The following is a 21611-nucleotide window of genomic DNA, read 5'->3' on the forward strand; positions in this document are numbered from 1 at the left end:
AAAACTAAAAACAAAGAAAAAAACACTAAAAAAAAAGAGAGAGAGAGAGAGAGACTTAGGGCTTCAAAGCCAGACACAGTAACACACACCTATAATCCCTACAACTCTGGGGGATCACAAGTTTGAAGCCAGACTCAATTCTGTGAGACACTCAGCAACTTGGTAAGACCATGTCTCAAAATAAAAAATTTAAAAAGGGAGGAGCATGTAGCTTAGTGGTAGAGTGCCCCTAGGTCCAATCTCTAGTACTGGCAAAAAAAAAAAAAAAAAAAGAGCAGGGGACAGGGTCTTGTTGTGTTACCCAGGCTGGCCTTCAACTCCTGGACTGAATTGAGCCTCCTGCCTCAGCCTCCTGAGTAGCTGGGACTACAGGTATGCACCGCCATGCCAGGTTATGCTTTTTGGAAGCTTCAGGATTCCAAAGTCCCAAGGTGTGGCTGGTTGGATAGAGAAGCAAGGTCCCCTGAGGACCTGCCAGTCTCACTGTTGATTGTCACTGTCTTTATTTTCTATTCTCTCTTCCCCCTCTGCCCTCCACCTACACCCAGGCTTAATCGTCCCCAACTGAGAAGCCCTTGTCCTCACCTCAAGGTGCAGTTCCAGCTCCAGCTCTGACTCTCCTTTATCTCCTCTAAAGAACCACCTAATCTCTGGATGTCTCCTGCCCAGGCACCCACAAGTCTCAAGGATCTTACACCTTCAGAGCCTCCCTTGTGATTCCATCTTTCTGCTAACACCTGCAATAGCTCCCCAAATCACCATAGCCAAATCCTGTACTTTCTCCCCAGCTCTCAATCTTCCCGCCCTCTTTCCCACATTCAAAAAACCACTGCCATCTCCCAACCCTGCCTGAGCCTGGCAAGGTTCCAGGCCCTGATCTCCATCCCTTCTCTCCAAAATGCTCCTCTTGAGTTTCATCCACCATCTTTGTCCTCCCTCCAGCCCATGTGCATGCTTCTTTCAAGGAGTCTCCTTTTGTAATAGACTGCTCTTAGTCATAAGCCATGTCACCATCCCCTGTGCCTTTACAACCTACATGCCAAGGAGCTGAATCCTGACTCATCTCCTGTCATCACCCACCTCCTGTGCTGCGGATGTACATTCAAGTACATGCTGAGATCAAGATGCTTAAAACACAAATACTTCCTCGCACCCCTAAAGCTTCTCTTCCTCTTATGACTTTCCCCATATATAGAATGTTCTTCCAGGTCCCAATTATTTCTGCATCCCACTTCCTGCTTCTGCCTTCCTCTGACTTGATCACCTGTGTGTGTTCGGGTTTTTGTTTTGGGTTTTGTCTATTTTGAGAAAGTTGAAGAGTTTGGAAGAACATTTATTAAAGGAATTCTTGACAAAGGTATGAGTAAGGTCTGGAGAAACCTCAAAGAATGCTGCAACAGTTCCCTGGACCCACTAACCTGGGGGGAGGCAAAGGCAAGGGGTATTCCCACCCCAGGTCTGAGAGCAAGGGGCAGTGCCAGGGAAGGCCACCTCACAGATGCCATGGACCTTGGAAGAGACTCTCCTTCTATCCTCTTATTTTTATTGTCAAATTTATTTACTAATTTGTTTAAAACTGACAAAATTAAATGTATAATGTGATGTTTGAGGACTAGGTACTTTGTGGAACAGTTAAATCTAGCTAACTAAAATGTGCCTTTCCTAACACAGTCATTATTTTTGTGGTGAGCATATTTAACATCCACTCCCTTAGCATTTTTCAAGAACACAATATACTGTCATTAACTATCATCACTACATTGTACGAGGACCTCCTGAACTCATTCCTCCTACCTAATATCAATTTATTATCCTGTAACCAACATCTCCCCAAACTGTCCCCAACTGCCCTAGCTAGGCTCCATTCTAACTCTCTGATTCTATAAAATCAGCCTTTTTAGATGAGTGAGATTATGAGTAATGTCTGGCTTACTTCACTTTATATGATGTCCTTCAGGGTCATCCATGTTGCCATAAATGACAGGATTACTTCTTTTAGGACTGAATAGTACTCCTTTGTGCATACAGATCACAGTCCTTGCCCATAATCCACTGATGGACACTTAGGTTGGTTCCATATCCTGGCTACTGTGAACAACACAGCAATGAAGGTGTGAGTGCAGAAATCACTTTGATATACTGATCTGACATGATCTCTTGCCCTTTGGACCTCTGCAGTCTCCAAATTACCTCCATCTTCTTGCTCCAACTCATCCTTCCCACTGGGGCCAAAAGATTTTTAAGTTCTTTGGTTTGTTGGTTTTTCAAACAGATGGCATCAAAACTCTCCTCTTCCCAAACTCCTTTACACTGCCTTCACAGGGCTTCACCAACTGGCCTCCAATTCCTTTCCATTCACATTTGCAACCACAACCGTCATTCCCAACCAACCCACGCCCATCCAATCATCTACCTACATGGACTGGTATTTCCCCAAATCGCCAAGCACATTCCTACTTCCAAGTCTTCACTTCTGTGGCTCCCTCGGCCACAAATGCTTTTCTTCTTTAGCTTATTTATCTCCAGCTCCAAGTCCCCACTCTCATCTGTCCAGCCTTCACCATTGACATGTAAAGTAGTTAACCTATACCATGTCTCTTCTATGAGATTTTCCTTAACATTCTATAGGTAACATTTATATTGCATTTAATAAGTATAATGTAACTTGGTGGCTTACTCATCCAAATATGAGCCTCTTTGAGAGCTAGTGTCATATTGTATTAACCTACACAAATAGCATCTGGTACTTCGTGCAACCTCCATAGCACAATGGTTAAAAAGAAACTTGCATATAGAATTGAATGAAATTGGGAGTAAGGGGGTTGAGAAAACATGATGGTCTGGGGCTGGCTATATTTTCTTTCCCTGCATTCTGCCTACAATCTCTTCCTGCGCTTTGTTCCATTTGAGAATGCTAAAGAAAAAAAGAAAGGGTTCTTATTAGACAGAAATCCCCTGGGCAGGGTCTAGACATGAAAAGTTCTATTGTATGCACAATTTCCCTGAGACACTCCTGCGGGGAAAGAAGGAAGTCTGAATTTCTCTGTGGGCTGGCAAATCTTCTGTACTTATTGGCACAGCTCTGGTGAATTTGTATCTCCCCTTACAAAAGGCCAACCAAATGCTGGATGATCTGAAATTTGGAGAATAAACAAGAGTCATATCTCTCAGCTATTTCCAAAAGCTTTCAAGAGCAGGTTGTGGGCAAGCTTTCAAGTGTATGAAGTTGAAGCTGTAAGAAACTACTGGAATTACACTTATAAGGCAATGCTTCCTATCTTCAAAGGGATGCACATCCTACTACTTAGCATTCTTAGAGATGTTTGTGATTTATCTCTTTTCCTAAGAGTTCTGCGTCATAGCAATATATTACATACAGAACTGAGATCACATCCTTCATATACCTTTTTGTTGTTATTTGTTTTTGTTTGGTTGGTTTTGGTACCAGGAATTAAACCCAGGATGCTTTACCATTGAGTTATATCCCCAGCCCTTTTAACCTACATTAACTGGTATTTCCCAAAATCTTATTTTGAGACAGAGTCTCACTAAGTTGCTTAGGGCCTCTCTAAGTTGCTGAGCCTGACTTTGAACTTGTCTCAGCTTCCTGAGCCACTGAGATTACAGGCACGCATCAACAGGCCCAGCATGTCTTTTTCTTGACTGATCTTAGCAAGTGCCATCTTGAATCTCGTATCCCTAAGTCACTAGTTCCGTAAGGTTACTCCAAAGTTAGGATAACTTATTGAAGTCCAGAAATAAAACCTCCAATGTCCCTTGGTTTTATCCATTGCTATGAATATAACTCCAACAATAACAAACAAATAAATAGCCTCAACATCCTCCCAGGATAGGCAGATTGACAGATTTCAGAAGAAAAAGGTACCAAGTAGTATATCCACTACTCAAGAATTTAGAGGGCAACTGCTTTGACTTGATAAAAATGCAGCCTGATACAGAGAATCTGGAGAACTGTATTTTTCCTGAGAGGATACAAGAGGTATTTACATTAAGCAAAGTACTTATCAATGTACCTGCAACTTTCAATTCAAGACAGATGAGACCAAGTAAACCCAAATTGCTTCCAGAACATGGTAAAAGTATAAAAGGTGAAAATGCAGCAAACACCTGGTAGGTCTTGCCAACTGCTATTTCCCATGTATTTTCTTATTACTGACAGATTTAAAAAAAAAAACACACACACTTCTGAATATGAATGCAGAATGTAGACGCTTTGGCAATTGTGCATTTGTATGGCTTTGATGTTCTCCTGGGAAGAGAGTAACTTGGTGAGAATGTGGCAGAAAAACAACTCAGACTGTTTTCTGCAGCCAGTATAATTATAATAAAGCCTGAGTAAGTTAGCATACTGTAATTCCTAACAAAATCCCAATGAGATACTTTTTTAATCATGACATATTTCAGAGAGCCTATGCAATAGCCAGGTAAACCACATCCAAGACTTAATACATGCTAATATTTTGTCAGATTTGCTTGAAACCCTTCCTCTTTAAAGAAATAAAATGGTACAGGTACAGCTGAACCCTCTCCTTATTTCCTTTCCACCAGAGGTAACCAGAATGGCTGAACTTGATTGTATCCTCCTATGTCCTCACATTTTTATTGCATATATACAAATTTGAGAACAATTCTAAAATGATGATCCTAAAGTTCACATAGAAGAATAAGAGCTATGAACCATTTGAAAAGGGAAAATAACAAACAATAACATACATTATCAGATAAAATGTATTCTATTTATAACATCTAAAAAAGTGTGATACTGGCAAAAGACAGATTGATCCATAGAATCCAATCATTCAGAAAAAGAAGCCAAAATATATTTAAAGCAGTGTCATATAAAGGTATCATTTCAAGTCACTAATAGGACAACTGGTAAAGTTGTCTCCCCTGCAAAGAACCTGAACAAAAGAAATACAAAAGGCTTCCAAAGACATTTTGCAAAAGAGGCTATCCAAATGGTCAATAAATACCTAAAGAGATGTTAACGGGACAAATTAAAAGCACAATCAGACACCACTTCACAGCCAGCAAAAGGAAAAATATGAAAAATAATCTTACCAAGAATGAGGCAGAAAACTGCACAGGCACTCAGAAAAACCACTGGGCAGTATAACCAAGGATGCCCTAATTTCACTGCAAGGTACATGCCCAGCATAAATGTTTACTCAGGTCCACCGAAAGATGGGCACCCGGCAGCCAATGCTGCTAACAGCCAAATGCTGGCACCAATCCAGATGCCCACCAGCGGGAAAATGGATAAACACAGCAAGTGTTTCTTTCTTGATCGGGGCACTGTTTACATGATATGTTCACTTCAGGAAAATTTATCAAGCTACTCACTTGCGCTACATGCATTTTTTTTTTTTTTGTAAAAATTGTACCCCCATAAAAAATTTAAAGAATGAGGTGAGGTTTTCACCTATTGTACCTTCTTTTAAAATATTTCACAAATGGTGACCAGTATTTCTGAAAATGAGCATTCACATAAATAGTTGATGGAAATGTAAGTTGCTACAATTCTCTGAGCTAATTTGTAAAATCTATTCAAAGCACACAGATTTGTTTAAAAGGATTTTCATAGAAAAACAAAAATGTCCAATGACAGAGAATTGGTTGAATAGATTGCAGAGTCATTAAGCCCAAGCTGGAGAAGAATGGTCCATGACATGGAAAATGCTCCCTGACTATGGTTGTCTGACGATGGCCAATTCGAAAATTAATGTGGAACTCGAAATAATATCAGAATGCAAAATGTTAACAACAGTCTAAGCAGTGAGATTCCAGGCCACATTTATGTTGTCCTTTATGCATTTCTGAATTTATCAGTAATCAGGGATTCCTTCAATAAAAATACACAGAAGTAGGTTTAAGACAGGAAAGCAGGGAATAATATGGATCACTCAGGGCTCAGGCTGTGGTGAGCAGGCACCGAGATACTGGTTAAGTAAAAGGGGCTGTGCATTCCTCAGACCTCTGCAAGTTCCATTTTTACTGAAAGTTTCTCTACAATGCATTACTTTAATCACTATTATATAACAAACCACCTCATCTTCCTTAGATGATGTGGCCTCTTCTCCAAGTGTCCCTGTGAAGAGCAGACTCGGCCCCTTCCCTCTGCGGCATCTGAACACTGCTGCCTAACTTTCCAGTAACAACGCTCCCCAGCGTCTGTCTATAAATTCCATGCTCAAAGAATAAATTACAAATATGGGTTGGTTGAGAGCTTCAGTGTTTAGGGGTCTGGTAATCAAAGTTTATTGTACTCTTGGTTTTGTTTCTTTTTTCCACTCCAAAAAGTTTAAAGCAACTAAATTAGCATCAAAGAAATTTACAAAAGCTCTCAGTGAAGCCATGATGAAATATGGCTACATAAAACCAGATGCCATAATAGAAGACTGTGCAAAGCACTCCACAAGGATGTTCAAGAGGTTTAAAAGAGGGCTATGGTCTGGCAGGCATTAGTCACACAAAAGTCCCGATGCTCCTTCTAGCAGCCACACACACAGAGACACCAGTAAGTGAGTGCAAAACACACATCTCCAATTTCAGAGGATCAACTACATTGTGGCAACTTACCTATAATCATCAAGACTTGAGCCAAAATTGGGCAAAAATCTCCCTTGATTTGCAAATGAAACCGGCATCTACAGACTACTCTTCAAAACACCTGGAATTGTTTTTGACTCAACAATATGATGGCACCTTTAATACTAACCTAAAATCTTTGGTAGTTTTTTTTGTTTTTATTTTTGTTTTTTACCTGAGATGTAACCAAACATGGGATTTAAACAGTTTAATTTAAAGAGAATTCTGAATTTCCTTTTCTAAACTAAGATTTTATTAACTCATTCCTCTCAAGCTGCTCTTATTTACCTGACATCTTTGCTGTTCTTTTACATTCTTCTAAATCCCTGTAGAACTTAAAGTGAATATCATGGAGACAGAATATCTGAAGAGGGAAAGCTCTTCAATGTGCAGCCCCTACACAGTCAGCCACGTCACAACCATGGTTAGCACATCACACTGCATATGAGAAAAATTCAGTTTCCTGTTCCCTAATTGCTGGGAGGCTGTGTCCTATAATCATTCCTTCTTCAAAGAGCAATTCTAATCACACAACCAATATTTTCCCAGAGAAAGTTAGCTCCAAAACTTACCTGTACACCACTGCTCCTGGTAAACACTGGGTCTTAATATTCTTTAATACCCCAGTGGAGAAAGGGTATAAATCCATAAAGTGTTGCAATCAATAATTCCAAAGGATTTACTCATTCTCTGAAGCCTATCCATGAATCTCAAGGGTCCCTAAGATGTTGGGGAAATCCCCACACTGTAGAAGATGGCTCATATCTCTTAGATACCATAGTAGTCTTAAGGTGGCTGCCACTGAGGGATCAGAAAACAGATATTACCTTCATGAGATAGAATTTCTTTTCTTAGTTTCTTTTTTTGGTATCAGGGATTGAACTCAAGGGTGCTTTACCACTGTGCCACATCTTCAACCCTTTTTATTTTATTTTATTTTATTTTGAAACAGAGTCTTGCTGAGTTGCTTGGAGCCTTGCTAAGTTGCTGAGGCTAGCTTTGAATTCTGGGATTACAGGCACGAACCACCAGGCCCAGGGTCTCTTTGTTTCTTAAGCACAGATAATGTCTCATTTATATTCAAAAATGAAAGCCCCCCACTCATTAAAATGACATTTTTATTATACTAGCATGTATGTAAATGTAAGATTTGTACTTTTATCATTAGTATACCCTAATATGATGAAGTTTCTACATTTAATACACATTGACTTTTCTACCTATTTCCAACTTGTCCTCCAACTGCTAGAATACCACAGATCTAGTCTAGAATATTGATGAAACTATATTTTATAACCTGGCCCCAGTTAATGTATGCACTTCTTTACTATGAAAAGAAAAGGTTTTTCTTTTCTACAACTCACTCCTAACCCTGACCTTAAACAAAAGAAACATATTCTATAGAAGCTTTCTCAAAAAAAAGTAGGAAAGGGTTAAAAGATTTGCAAAACACCTCTTATCCTTTTCTTTCCTTATGATCAATTGTTGATGGAATGAAAGGTATACATGCTTTGCAGATATCCAAATGAAGGCCTAGAACAGGTTTATATAGGACTATGTTCTTCTTTAAAGAAACTAAACAAGACAAGAGAACTACTTCATGCTAAAGCAACCACTAGCCACCAACAAGAACAAGCAACAGCAGACATTTTTCTGTTGTTAACATTACACATCATAACTCCCATATCACCCAGATTTTTTAATCTTTAGATTTCCCCAATATTCAGCCAAAATTTTATGCTGATATGCATGTGTATGAGAGATCACATAGGTAGAATGGTAGGTAAGTAGATAGATTTACAAGTAGATTTTTCCCCAATTCACCCAGCTTTGGGGGTCAAACTAATGGATAAAAATATTCTGATTTTGTGTAAAACTGATCAAAGAAAGTGCTTTGAATTTATGTGAAAAAGTTTCCTATTAAGATGGTAGCTATTTTTTCAAACATGATTCCTTTTAATTGCGGAAAAGAGCCCAAAGGCTTTGTCAAAGGGCACATGTTTTCTATAAATCAAAACATAAATAAATGTGAGATTATTTCACTGGGCATACATATGGTTTTTGCTAAGTAAACTCTATTTATAAAACATTGTTAGCCTACACAGGAACTACTGTCAACATTTATAGGAAAGGAACCTTTCTACTGCTCTGAATCTCTTGCCAGGATTTGAAAACAAGCCTAGGAACATTAGTTTTTTTAAGGAGGGATCTGAGTTAAACTTAATATGAAATGGACTGCTATGTGTTTTCTAGTTTCTAAATGCTTGAAGGATTCTTCATATAACATCAGAAACTATCTACATTGCTGGGACCTCCATTATTTTTAACCATGCCATTGGTTCTGTTCTTTCTAGAAGCTCTCTTTGACTACACGAAAGGGTCTCAAATTATTTTCTTTATCACTGCCAACAGACAAAAAAAAAATTCCTTAAAGAGTCCTCAACATCCATTAAAAGTTGATATTCATCATGAGACTGGGGTCTTAATTAGAATAAGATTTACTCCATGCTTGTATAAATAAGTCAAATTATACTCTACAGTCATGTAAACTAAAAAGAACAAAAATGAAAAAATTCTTAAAAACAAAGTTGGTATTCAAAATTGCCACACCATCTTCTCCCAAAGGCTCATCTGTCTGATCTCTTCCCTTTATATTCTCATCATAGACTATAAACATATTTTTCAGTCTTACTCAGTCCTCCAAACAAAGTTCTCTGTGAAAGGAATTAGCTACAAGCCAGCATGAACCAAGAGTCCTTGACAACCTACAACAGACCATACAAGGTAACAGCAATCTTAATAAAACTTTACATTCTCTATTTTCCATTCAACTTTTCTTTCTTGGACTCCAATACCTTCCAAAACAGAATTTTTTTCCTATGCTTTTGCAATCAATCCCTACTCCATGTGGATCTAAGCCAATAGCTACAGCACAGTTGTGAAGCGTTCCAGAAAGAGACCTCTCACTCTCTCACTCTCTCTTGTATTTTTACTATTTCCTGTGCAGTGGTGCCTTCCCCAGTTGTAAGACTTGTCACCTCTTGGCATGAAATGCATTTGTTTTTGTTTTTTAAGAAAAGCGCACACACAGAAATGAGTCACTCTCTTGAGTGACAAAGGGAAAATGTTAGCTAGTTCCATAAAAATAACTCAAAGAATTTTAAAATCTGCATATGAAACAAATTTCCAAGTTAATCGAACCCTTAAATATATATAATGAGACCTTCACATGCAATTAACTGCATATGATTAAACTGCCTTGGAAGTAAAGGTCTTCTCTCCTTTACTTATAAAGGTTGCTTATAAAATGTGATCAAGTTTCCAAGAGCTTAAAACTAGTAGTAGGGCCAGGGATATACCTCAGGGTAGAGCACTTGCCCTGCATGCAAGCCCCTGGCCTCCATCCCCAGCAGTGCCAGAAGGGGGAAAAAATTGTGAGAGATCAAGTAGAAAAACACAATATTTTCCGTATCATTCATTGTGGTAATTTTGCTGATTAAGAGCTAACTATCCTAATAGTAGACACTAATGAATTTGAAATTATAAGGAAAGGCTGAATTCTCCAGAACTTCTGTTCCTAATCAATCACCAGAGATCAGTGACATCATTAGCGCCTTTGATCACAGCTCCTCTTTCAAGCTCAGATGGGGCTGGATTGATCCTTGCTGGCACGGAGAATGGAGAAACACCTAGGAATACAATTCACCATGAAACATGAGAAGTCATCAGCAGCCCCCCCCCCCCTTCAAGAGGGACAGAGAGAGCACATTCCAGGGCGACCCAACACCAAACAATAGAGCCACCTCATTAAATCCAAACCTAATTCCCTTCTGACTAGGATTCCCAAAGCGCTTTAAGAGAGGAAGGGATGATAAGCTACTTTGCTTTCAAAGAATGTAGGTTATGAACCCTCCAGTTTGGTCTTCTTATCCAATATACCTACACAGGACAAGCCTCAAATCCTTTCTCCATAGGGGGAGGGAAAGTATGGATCCCCCTCCCCCCTACCCTTCCGCCCATTACAAAGCACTACAATGCAGAACTTCCACTTCTTAATTTTACTTCATAAAACAAGTAATATGTTTAAAATAAAGTTTAATTTCTTTTAAATTTTACTTAATGAAACTACTAGTGACTCCATCCAGATGCAAAAGAAAGTCCTTGAATATAATGATGACCTTAAAATGATTTCAAAACACTTGGATGTACAGTCACTCAGAAAGTCCCCATCTGCAACCATCACTCTGGGAAGGAAAAGTTTTAATTGATTCTTATTACTTTAGTTCCATTGTTGTTTGCTGCTTTCCCGTCCTTATTTGTAATACCAGTCTAATTGAGCTTCAGGAACACTGGTGGAATGTAGTTTATTATCTCCCTCATCAGGTGATCAATGATTTCATTAATAAGACAGATAACAAAACTGTCATATCATCGACACTGTTATGAAAGATGATCCTAGCTTCCCGCTCCATTTTCCAAGGTCTGGGGTTCTCTGTGGCAGCTCTGAGTCCATTCAATATTTTCCACAGACAGAGAAAAGTGAAAATCCATTTTGAAACCAATTTCAATTAGGATCCAGAAGCTGTTATCACAGGTGTCGCAGAATGGGCCCGTAAGTGGAAATGTCGCCTATCCATTCTGAAATGAAACCTTATCAGGGGCTACAAAGATGGCTGGGGACAGCCTATCTGTAAATTACTTTTCGTCCTGTGTTAACTCAACCTTAGTTCTGTCATATGGAATTCTTTCCATCCACTAGTAATAATCTAATGACTAACTAGACACAGCACCCCAACGGCTTTCAGCCAGGCAAGGCTGTCCTCTTAAACATGGGTACAAATGCAAACACACTCAGGCCTGCAGTCCTGCAAAAGGATAGGCATGCTTTCAATGATAGAACTAAAAGTTTATTATGGGAAATAAAAGAAGCCCGTCTCCACCCATTGCATTCCTGGTGATTTTTCAATTGCAAACTCCAAGACCCCGTTATTTCATTAATGCAGCACCCAAGTAGTGAGGCTTTTCTCTCACATCTTTCAGTCTCCTTTTAGCAAATTATCCCATGACGGCGGATTTATTCAGTCAAAGACCTCAGACTTTGAGAGGCAACAAAAGAATCAAGAGACTTTCTGGTCCACCTGCCTGGCGAATGATGAGGCAGGGAAAAGTCTCCCCCAGAGAAACCAATCAAACCATTGTGTGGCACAGTCAGACCTTTTCAGCTGTCAAGCCAGAGAGCAGAGAGAGAGATGAAAGAACAGGGATGAAGCTACCATTTACGGAACCATGTGGGAATGGTCTCCTAAGATTTAATAATTGGGATGGAACTCAACTTTCTACAACTAAGGGGGAAAAAAGGGGGGAAAAAGATGAAGACGAAAGAAAGAAACCAAGAAGGAGAAAGAGTTGAAGAAAGGAAAGAGAATGTGTAAGACAGAGGGGGAAAAAAAAAAAAGCAGCCTGGATTGCACCAGGACTTTTATGTAAAAATTTTCCCTACCTGAGATGAAGTCCTGTCTACAAAACCAAAAAAAAAGGTAGAGGGGAGATAGGGTGGACAGAGGCTTCTGAAAAAAAGAGGGAGAACCCTTAGTAAAGTCTTTCTTATTTTTCCTCTAAGTTATAGCAGCATTAAATGTTCAGATCCTCATTTTCTCCTGCAATTAATTCAAAGTAAAAACAACAACAAAACACCCTTATTACTATGGTTGTAATTTTAAACTTCAAATGGAAATTTAAATTAGCCTAAAATGTCCATGGTCAGGACACTGAAAAGAGACTCAGACTGGAAGAAACACTAGGGTGTTGATTTCTAAGCAGTTTTCAAGGACATTTCATTTCTACTAGGAATTCAACAGGAAATGTTTAAATAAAAGAGAAACAACAACAGCAAATACTGCTCACAGGACCTAAAAATCATGGATTCTTCTTAAAACCTGAAATAAACACAGTGCCGAGCAGCTACTGCAGTTCTTATGCTTTCTGTTGTTGCTGGTGACTTAAATGGTACGCATTAACTACTAAGTCAGGTCTAAGGCACAAGGATTTGTTGAAATTTGGGGTAAGGGGAGGCGCTGGAACTGTCTCATGTGTTGATTATGATGATGATTACATGACCTTATGGATTTGTCAAAACTCACAGATCTGCACACAACAAAGAGTGAATTTTACTGTATGTAAATTTTTAAAATAAACATAAACTAAAGCAGATGTACCCAGAAAGGTTTTCATGTACACAAAGTAACAGGAGGTGTTCCCATTTGCTATCACCCTGTCTGCTGCAAGCTGTCTGGGAGAACTAGCCCTCCCTAGCTGGGGTGAGTGGCAGGAGCTAGAGGCCACCAGCCACTTCCCAGGGTGGGGAGATCTTCCTCCCACAATCACCCTTTGGCCCCTTGGGCTTCTACTACTTAGTAGTGGTTTCTGATTCTGATCAGTTTGGTTCTGAAAATTTGGAACACCCACCCCACTTGATCACAAGTAATCCAAGGCAACCCAGAAACTTTCCACAAGCAAAACACATCAAGCTGTGGATTCTTGTCACTCCAAGCCTATGGAGCTGCAGCATAATGGGGGTGATGTTTTCTCCTGATTATCTAAGCCTCCGGGAACTGTTCTTTTAGAGGAGGAATATAACAGCTAGGGGGGTTGGGAGGCAGCCTTTGCCCTTAGGGAAGCAATTCGGCACAAAATTATTGACTTCATTCAATAATTTCAATATTGGACTATTTGTACTCAATGAGAAATAAACCCTAAATCTATCTGATTTTTTAAATCTAAACTGATGCCAATTTCAGGACCCGTGATTTGTGCTACTGTTCTCCGATCCTAGTTCCTACCATCTACTGACCTTTCAGGTTAGGACCTGATGACCACCTCAAGATTTTCTATTAGCCAATGCTTTCTAATTCTCTCAAAGTGTAACCATTTATAAATACCCCCAAAATGATATTGTCCTGAAAGTACTAGGATGAAACATATCCATAAATTAAATCCACTACTGTTATTAATAATAGCTAGTCTCTTAGAGTATAACTGTGCCAGAGTCAAGAGAGTTAAGTATTTAGTCCAAAATCACACAGTAGTCTCCCAGCAGGACTAAGGTTCAAACCTTGGCTTTCAGCCACATAACACTACTGAGTACTTTGTTACAAATACTCCCTCTCCCACTGCCCCATAGGTCTGGCAAGTTACTGTTGTACTTTGCAGGTTCATTCAGTACTGGCTGAGGGCCTCTCAGATCAGCACAAAACATCAAATTGGAACAGGGCATGGTGAGGAAGGTAGATAAACTAGATTTAATGAAGTTTAATGAAAATGTAAAAAAAAAGTATTATAAGAGGTGGCATACAGAATTTTTAGGGCAGTTTTACTTCTCTATAGGATGTTGCAATGTTGAATATGTGTCATTATGCATTTGCAAAAGCCACATAGTGTACAACTGTGAATCTAATGTAAACTAGGGACTGCTGTTTACAGTAATATATCAATATTGGTTCAATGATTCTAACAAATGGATCATACTAATGCAAGATGTTAATAAAAGAGGAAACTGAGAACTGGCAGGGGGGACATGTAGGAACCCTGTACTTTCTGTTCAATTTTTTTCTATAAACCTAAAATTGCTCCAAAATTTAAAGCTTATTAATTAAAATAATAACTTTTAAATTTTTTTTTAAAAAAATTAAATTGTCACTGGGTAGTTCCCAAAAGGATATAAGACTATATGGGAAGAGAGACCGAGGACATATATTTAAGAAAGATTTCAACACAAACTGATGTTAGCAAAACACACTACAGAAAAACACAGGAACAAAGGCAAAGAACCCTTCTGTTTAACCAAAGTATACGTTATGGGATGGCACAGTAGAAGACCCATGTATTAGACTGGAAAGTCAGGCTGGGGTCAGATTTTTGAAGATGTATAAATATCAAGTGAAAGGCTTTAGGCTTTATTCTAGAGGTAGGTGGGAGTCACCAAAGATTCTAGAGCAAGTTTGTGCCCTACATAGAACTATAATACTAATTTGGCAGGATCATGTCTAATGCATGAGAAGAGGAGACACCAAAGTCAAGGTGAGTGGGCAGAAAGTCACTTTAATCATCTAGGCATGAGGTTGGGGCGATTTAAATATCGCCGCCCGCCGTGTAGCAGGGTGGCCTGAAGGACATCTAACAAGTCTTCAAAACTGGCAGGACCTGGGAAGCTTGAGAGGGGGAGGGTAAAAGGTGATGGTGTGGTGTCAAGCCTGGGTGACCACAGGAAAGGTGATATAGTTCACCAAAATAAAAAGCACAGTGGTAGCCAGTATTCAGGGGGATGTAAGTTTAGAGCCCAGAAGAGAGCTCTTAATGAGAATCAGATTAGTCAGCATCAGTCAGCTGGTTTAAAAACTTGACAGCTCTTTTTAAAAAATAAAATCAAATTCTAATACAGCCCAAAGCACCCTACCCTACAAATGGTAATAGACCCCCTAAAGGAAAGAGTTCAACCTGGGGGTGGGGGCAAGAGGTGGGGGCAAGAAACATGCTGATTCCAATGCAAGACAATTAGCACAAGGATGGTTTTCAAGGTTCAAGAAATCAAATAAGTTTCCTTAAAGTTATCTTCCCTATTTTCTGATTTAAGGAGGCATTCAGAAGAAGGATAGAGAAAATTTGGTTTCTTTCTAATCCACCCTCCCTTAAGACGAGCAAACACAGTCCCATTTGGGATTTGTGCAACATCTTGAACTATTTTTCAGACATCTGAGTCCAGCAAATTCAATGTTACATTTGCCAAACATTTTCCCCTTAATTTGAAAACCTATGTGTATTTTCAAGGAAAAACCCAATCCTTTTATTTTAGATTCGTAGCATTTAATTCCTCAGCATTACTTTATCCTAAGAGCAATGGCGGATCTTTGCTGAGTTCTTCCTATTACATATTCCTGGCCCAATCCAGGGACTGCCTCACTTAATCCTCCCAACATAGGTCCTGTGAAGTAGGGGTGATTATTTTCTTGCTAAACAGACAAGGAAACTGAGATGTGGAGAAGGTCATTGGCCACACTCAGAGCCAGGGCTCAGCATTGCCAAAATTCAGCCCACGCTTTCAGATGCAAAAACCTGTGTGTCCTCCAAAAAACGAAATCCTGTAATAGGAAATCCATTTTATCTGAAAGTCCTTTCCATCCTCTAGCTGGGAGGTGACAGGGAAAAGAAGGGCTGAACATTTAAAGGGATAAGAAACCTAAAACTCATTCTAACCGCACTGTGAATCGCCTGCCTCCTTCTCAACAGAATCAAGTACATAGACTCCACATAAAAAAAGGTCAAGGAGACAAGAGCCCACAATGGAGAATGGCAATGAATTTCAAATTTTCAACAAAACTCCCACCCCTAGTCAGAAGACCCACAGAGATGACAATGAACACCTGGGTAATTGGAAAGCACACTGCTGAGCCAGGAAGTAACCAAAGGAAAAGTGAAAACTAAAAACAAAAACATCTCCTTAGGTATTTACAGACCACAATACTTTCCCTTTATAAAACTCAAAAGAGTTTTTAAGCAGAGAACCAAGCTCTTCTTTTGAAAGAAGCAAAGTGACCAGGGAATTTCCTCTCCATTATTAATCTAATAACTTTGATTTCACATTGTTTGCCATTAGGATAACAATTTCTGCTTTCTATCACCTGAAGGTCCCCACCATCAAACCATTAGGTCTGATAAAAGATTCTGGAGACCACAATCATTTAACATGAGTTTCTACCTTTTTTTTTTTTTTTTTTTTGGTGGGGAAGTACTGAGGATTGAACTCAATGGCTCTCAACCACTGAGCCACATCCCCAGCCCTATTCTTTTTATTTTATTTAGAGACTGGGTCTCACTGAGTTGCTTAGTGCCTCACTTTTGCTGAGGCTGGCTTTGAGTTCATGATCCTCCTGCCTCAGCCTCCCAAGCTGCTGGGATTACAGGTGTGAGCATGGGTTCTTCTCATTTTAAAGCAGAATCATAGGTTAATAAGATCTACCAGATTACTCCTGTAAAACAAAACAAAAAAGGTGGGGGGCTAGGGTTGTGGTTCAGTGGTGAAGCACTCACCTAGCACATGTCGGGTACTGGGGTTCAATCCTCAGCAACACATAAAAATAAATAAATTAAATGGGGATATTGTGCCCATCTACAACTAAAAAATATTTTTAAAAAAATTATAGGCCAAAAATGAGGCAAAACACTTCAAATTGACGAGTCGATAAGTGATAGAAGAAAATTTTATAGGATAATAAGAATGTGTAAAACACTGGAAGGTCTAGATTTTAAAACTCTTATTATTTGGGAAACACAACATGTAGCTTAGAAGTAGTAAAACCATACCAGAAACACAGATTATTAAAGCATTTTACTTTTTGTCTAGCACATTAGCAGACTTGGGCATTCTTAAGCTATCAATGACATCTAATATCTGAATGTACATGTATTATATGTGAAAGCCACCATAGTAGATGATATTGGAAATGTTAGAAACATTCAGAAAACTTTCCTTTGTCATTTCCATTTCATGAACACTAAAGCTTAAAATTGAATTATGCACACATGAAACTCTGGGCATACTATGGTTCCAATGTACAGATCATCAAAGACTTTAGAAGTAGATAGAGGTTCTTAAATATTACAAAAATCAAATCTAACTTGTCTTTTTTCCCATACAAAATCTAAGGCAGTTTTTCACTTTTGTTATTTTAAATTTTGATCTTCTGTAGCAAATGCTGTTCAAGGTTTTTGAACCATGCATTTTGGCTGTGAGTCTGTGTGTGTTTAAACAAAACTCTATATGAATGTTATTCTAGGAGCAGAGACTCAGCTGAGAAAAGCAAGAAAACAGACCTGCAAGGACACGCAGTGGAATGTGCATGGTTTGGCTGAGAGGCTCACAATCAAGAACAAATTACACCACATAATAGCTGGAAAAGTTAATTAAGTTAACTTAACCAATAATTTCACCAATAACAAAACTTTTTTGTTTGTTTGGATTTTAACTGTAACATGGAAGATGGGAGAGAAATCGCATACATTACATTCATTGGGTTCTTGGCGCTGAATTCATCTTTTGACTGTCCAGTTATAAACTGAAGCTCAGAGCTTTGTAAAGAAAGCATAAGAAACCCCTGGAAGCAGGAGCAATCAGTACTACATGTCATAGCATCCAAATAATTCTATTTTCCTTTCTGTGAATAGCCTTGGAGTAGGGATCCAGGCATTTCTGAAATGTTTGTAGAAAGACAAACAGACAGACTGACAGACAGATGAATGGATGAACAACAGCCATAGCAATGGTAGCCACCATCCCGCGCATGCATACACACACACACACAGCACACCAATCTTTGAAAGTCTGCACACTATGAGCTCTGAACTCAAACAGGGCACAGGACCAAAGCCCACACACTGGTTCATGGCCAGGGCAGAGAGAGGGGGAATATGTGGCCAGAGAGGGAGCTTGCAAAACAAAGAGGCTGTGCAGTTCCAACGATCCACACCCCTTTCCATAGTCCCAAGACTGTAAAGAGACTCTAAATAGTCAGATGAAAACTATAGAGTACCCTGTAAAAACAATCATTGTAATTATTAGCATTCACCCAAACAAAGAAAAAGTTTTATTTTCCTTTATTTTATTTATTCTGTTTTTAAATATGTTTGCTCATTTTACTGGAGTCCTCCTGTCAGGCTGAAATCAGTGTTTTAAAAACACCATTTCCATTTTTCTTTTATTTGGTTGTAACTCTGTTGTCCAGTATTGAAAAGTGGTCAATCTCTTAGAAGAAACAGGAACACTGAAAAAACAGTCAGGGCTCCCAGGATTTCTAGGACAGCTTTCATTCAGGTATGTGCCCTGCAAACTTGACTAATGAGTGTTTGCCCTAAATGGGACAGGATTTATAGGAGGAGATGCAGGCTTCAGGGGCACAGGCTGACAGGGCAGGAGGCCAGTGGAGTGTGGTTTAGGAAACAGGTCTGTGATTATTCCAAACTATGGGACAGGCTTTTGTAAGTCATGACTGCTCCTTCTCTGACTAGTTTTCTCTGGAACCTTCCTGCCTGCCATGGGGCTATTCTGATTAATTCTGTTGCCAATAACCCTCACTGGTGTCATGAGGGGAACCTGTGGTCAAAAAGCATTTCAAGACAAATGCAGCAGCAGTAAAATATTTCCTGAGCATGTGTCTGGTATGCAAGCAGCAGAAGCAAAGCATCTTCCTAATAAGATATTACTGAGAAGACTCTGCTGGCATTCATGAGCAGGACAGTGGCTCCTGCAGGCTGCACACAGTGCAACAGCATCTTCCATCATCTTCCTTATACACACGTGTGCTCACACATACAACATACACATGCTCCCCCATTATCTCACTCACCCCGACTCTTTCTCACTCAACCACACCCATGAATGCTTACCCATACTTACACAAACTATGAAGACAACCGGAAGATGCTGTTTCATGAAGCAGAAAGCTCTTACCCTACCAAATTGCTATTAAAATTACCAGATAACCAATACTGTGTGTATTGATTCCACTTCTGAAATAATAAATTGGCCTAATTTTTAACAATTGCAGGAAAAAGAAATAGGATCGCCTATTTTTTAATGGGAAATATGCTTTTCATAACCACATTGGAAAAACAATGCAAATATTCTAGCTCAATTAAAATAAGCTCCAGTCCTGAATTTAAACACCACAAATAAAGGGGGCAATACAGACATATGTTTGCATATGCATATGTAAAGTAAACTTATTATTGTAACCCAGACTTAAATATATGTCCCGAAAGATCAATGCAAAACTGGACTCATTAGTTAGCGGGTTCACCAGCCAGTCAACTCCCTCCCTTCCCTGGCACAACAAGAAGCACCCACTCATGAAACCAGGTGAAGGAATGAGACCAGAAGCACAGACTCAGAGTGGCAGCCAGGCTCCTCAGGAATACCTATCCTCAGAGGCGAAGGTTTGGGCTGCAGTTAGTTACATTCCAGAGAAGATTCTGACTCTCCAATTGTACATTTAAAAAAAAAAAAAAAAAAAACACTGTAATTCAACCTAGTAAAATCCTTCTTGGAATAAATAAATTATAAGCCTACAGGCAAGGAGGGAGCAGGTTGGCTCATGCAAATCAGTGAGCCCAGATATACAGTATCCAGGAACTTGGAGAGCAGGTCAGCTCATTCATCCTAAGGGCACATAGAGAAGTGGAGTGAAACTCAGGGAGGTCAGGAATGGCTGTGAAATCTACAAAAAGCAAAGGCCTTACTTAATAGTCTACAAGGATGAAAAAGCCTGCAAAGGAAGCAAAGGTTACCACTAACCTATTCAGTCTGTTCTTACCACAGAGGACTCTGGAATTTATTTTTCGTACTCCATGCTTCAACTGAAATGCCTCTCAACACTTTGCTTAAATTTTAAAAACACAGCAGACAGAAACAGTGACTCTGTTATCTCTGAGCACAATTAAGTGAATTAAATTTATTGAATCCAACAACAAAACCCATCTCAAGGTACTCATGCTACCTTGAGGTTCAACTTTTAAATTTTAAAATCCTTTAGTAGAGACTACTTAAAATTTGCTAGGGGGAGACCCTGACACTAATTTTGACAAGACAACTTTTGTGTCTTTTGTAGAAAACTAATTATTCCAACTCATATAGACTTTCTATGTGAAATGCAAAACATTTTGAACTCTTGCCAGACTAATCAAGATGATTTCCAAAATGCCAAAACAGGAACTTCCTATAATAAATAACCTATCACATTTACATCTCAAATTAGAAAATTTGGAAGAAAACGTGTAGGTTGGGTGCCAAAATAGAGATTACTAAAGCCTGCCCATTCCACACACCCCCACCCAACCCACCCATTGGCTTTCTTTTGCCTCTCATAGAACAAACACCGGTCCAGGTGCAAATGCTCAATTCCCAAGGAATGCAGAGAACATAAAAATGACTGCAGGCTTGGCCGCTGGTAATCCCTGTGGCTGCTCACCATTGGAAGTGGTGCTGGAGGCCACGGCTTTCTCGCTGACATCTGTTCGAGTGGAGCATTTCACGATGGAATTCTCAACTTTCTTCTTCTCAGTGTTCGTGGAGCTGTGGGACTGGGCCTCCATGATGTCTTCTCATTACTTCAGCTGTCTTCTAGGAGGAACGCCTACAAAAAGCCACAGTGCCATCAGAAACGATGGAAAAGAAGACCTCACTCAAAAGTGCCTGTCGCATGTTGCCTGAGAAGAACCCAGAGCTTTAGCAAAAACTCAACATCCGAACAGAGCTTCTCCACAGATTTTTCAGGCGATCATGCTTTCAGTCTTAACAATCCAGTCAAATGTTGTCCACGCATGCACAAGGAGAACAGAGGGAAATAGCCAAAATGTGGAAAATTTTCCCATGATCTAAATATCTCCATCTCCAATTGTGTTTACAGTATGAAACTCAAGTGCCACATTCCTCTTTTAAGCCATGTCTACAAAAGTCTCTACAGGCAGTCAATTTTACAGGAAGGGGCATCAGGACAACTTCCAAAACAGGGAAGATATTTTTAAACTATAAATTAGATGTTTCAAAGAGTGTCCCACAATTTCTCATAAGCATACTCGATCGACTAAAAGTTCTGAATCAGAGGGTGATTTAGCTAAACCGACAGTGATCTTTCCTATGTTCATGAAGATATCTGAATTGCAATGTGCTTCTTAATTCAAAATCGTTCAGGTAAACCATATTCTTTAAGCCTTCTTAAAACATGAGAGTGTTTCAGTTCATTTGAATTACATTTTTATAACAAAGGTAATAGAACAGCATGCTCTCAGTTCCACGAGGAAAAGTCAAAAGATCATCGAAAGCAAAGACTGGGATCATTTAGGAAATATGAAATCTAAACTAAAGACAAGTTCAGTTGTCTGTCTTTCACTAGCTTCATTCATGTGGTAATTGCTCTAACTCATCATTCATCAATTTTCACTCTATTTAGTTCATG

The 21611-nt window shown here is 39.3% G+C and overlaps 1 protein-coding gene across 1 annotated transcript in view; it reads right to left on the reverse strand.

Moving 5' to 3' along the window:
- Gli3 (GLI family zinc finger 3) overlaps positions 1-21611 on the reverse strand; it is a 270484-nt gene that overhangs the window by 235277 nt on the left and 13596 nt on the right. Inside the window, exon 2 of the mRNA XM_027938367.3 lies at positions 20625-20789. Coding sequence (XP_027794168.3) covers positions 20625-20748 — 124 coding nt within the window. The 5' untranslated portion in view covers positions 20749-20789. The remainder of the gene's footprint in view (positions 1-20624; positions 20790-21611) is intronic.

The sequence above is a fragment of the Marmota flaviventris genome, chromosome 1 (assembly GCF_047511675.1).
Source record: "Marmota flaviventris isolate mMarFla1 chromosome 1, mMarFla1.hap1, whole genome shotgun sequence".
NCBI lineage: Eukaryota > Metazoa > Chordata > Mammalia > Rodentia > Sciuridae > Marmota > Marmota flaviventris.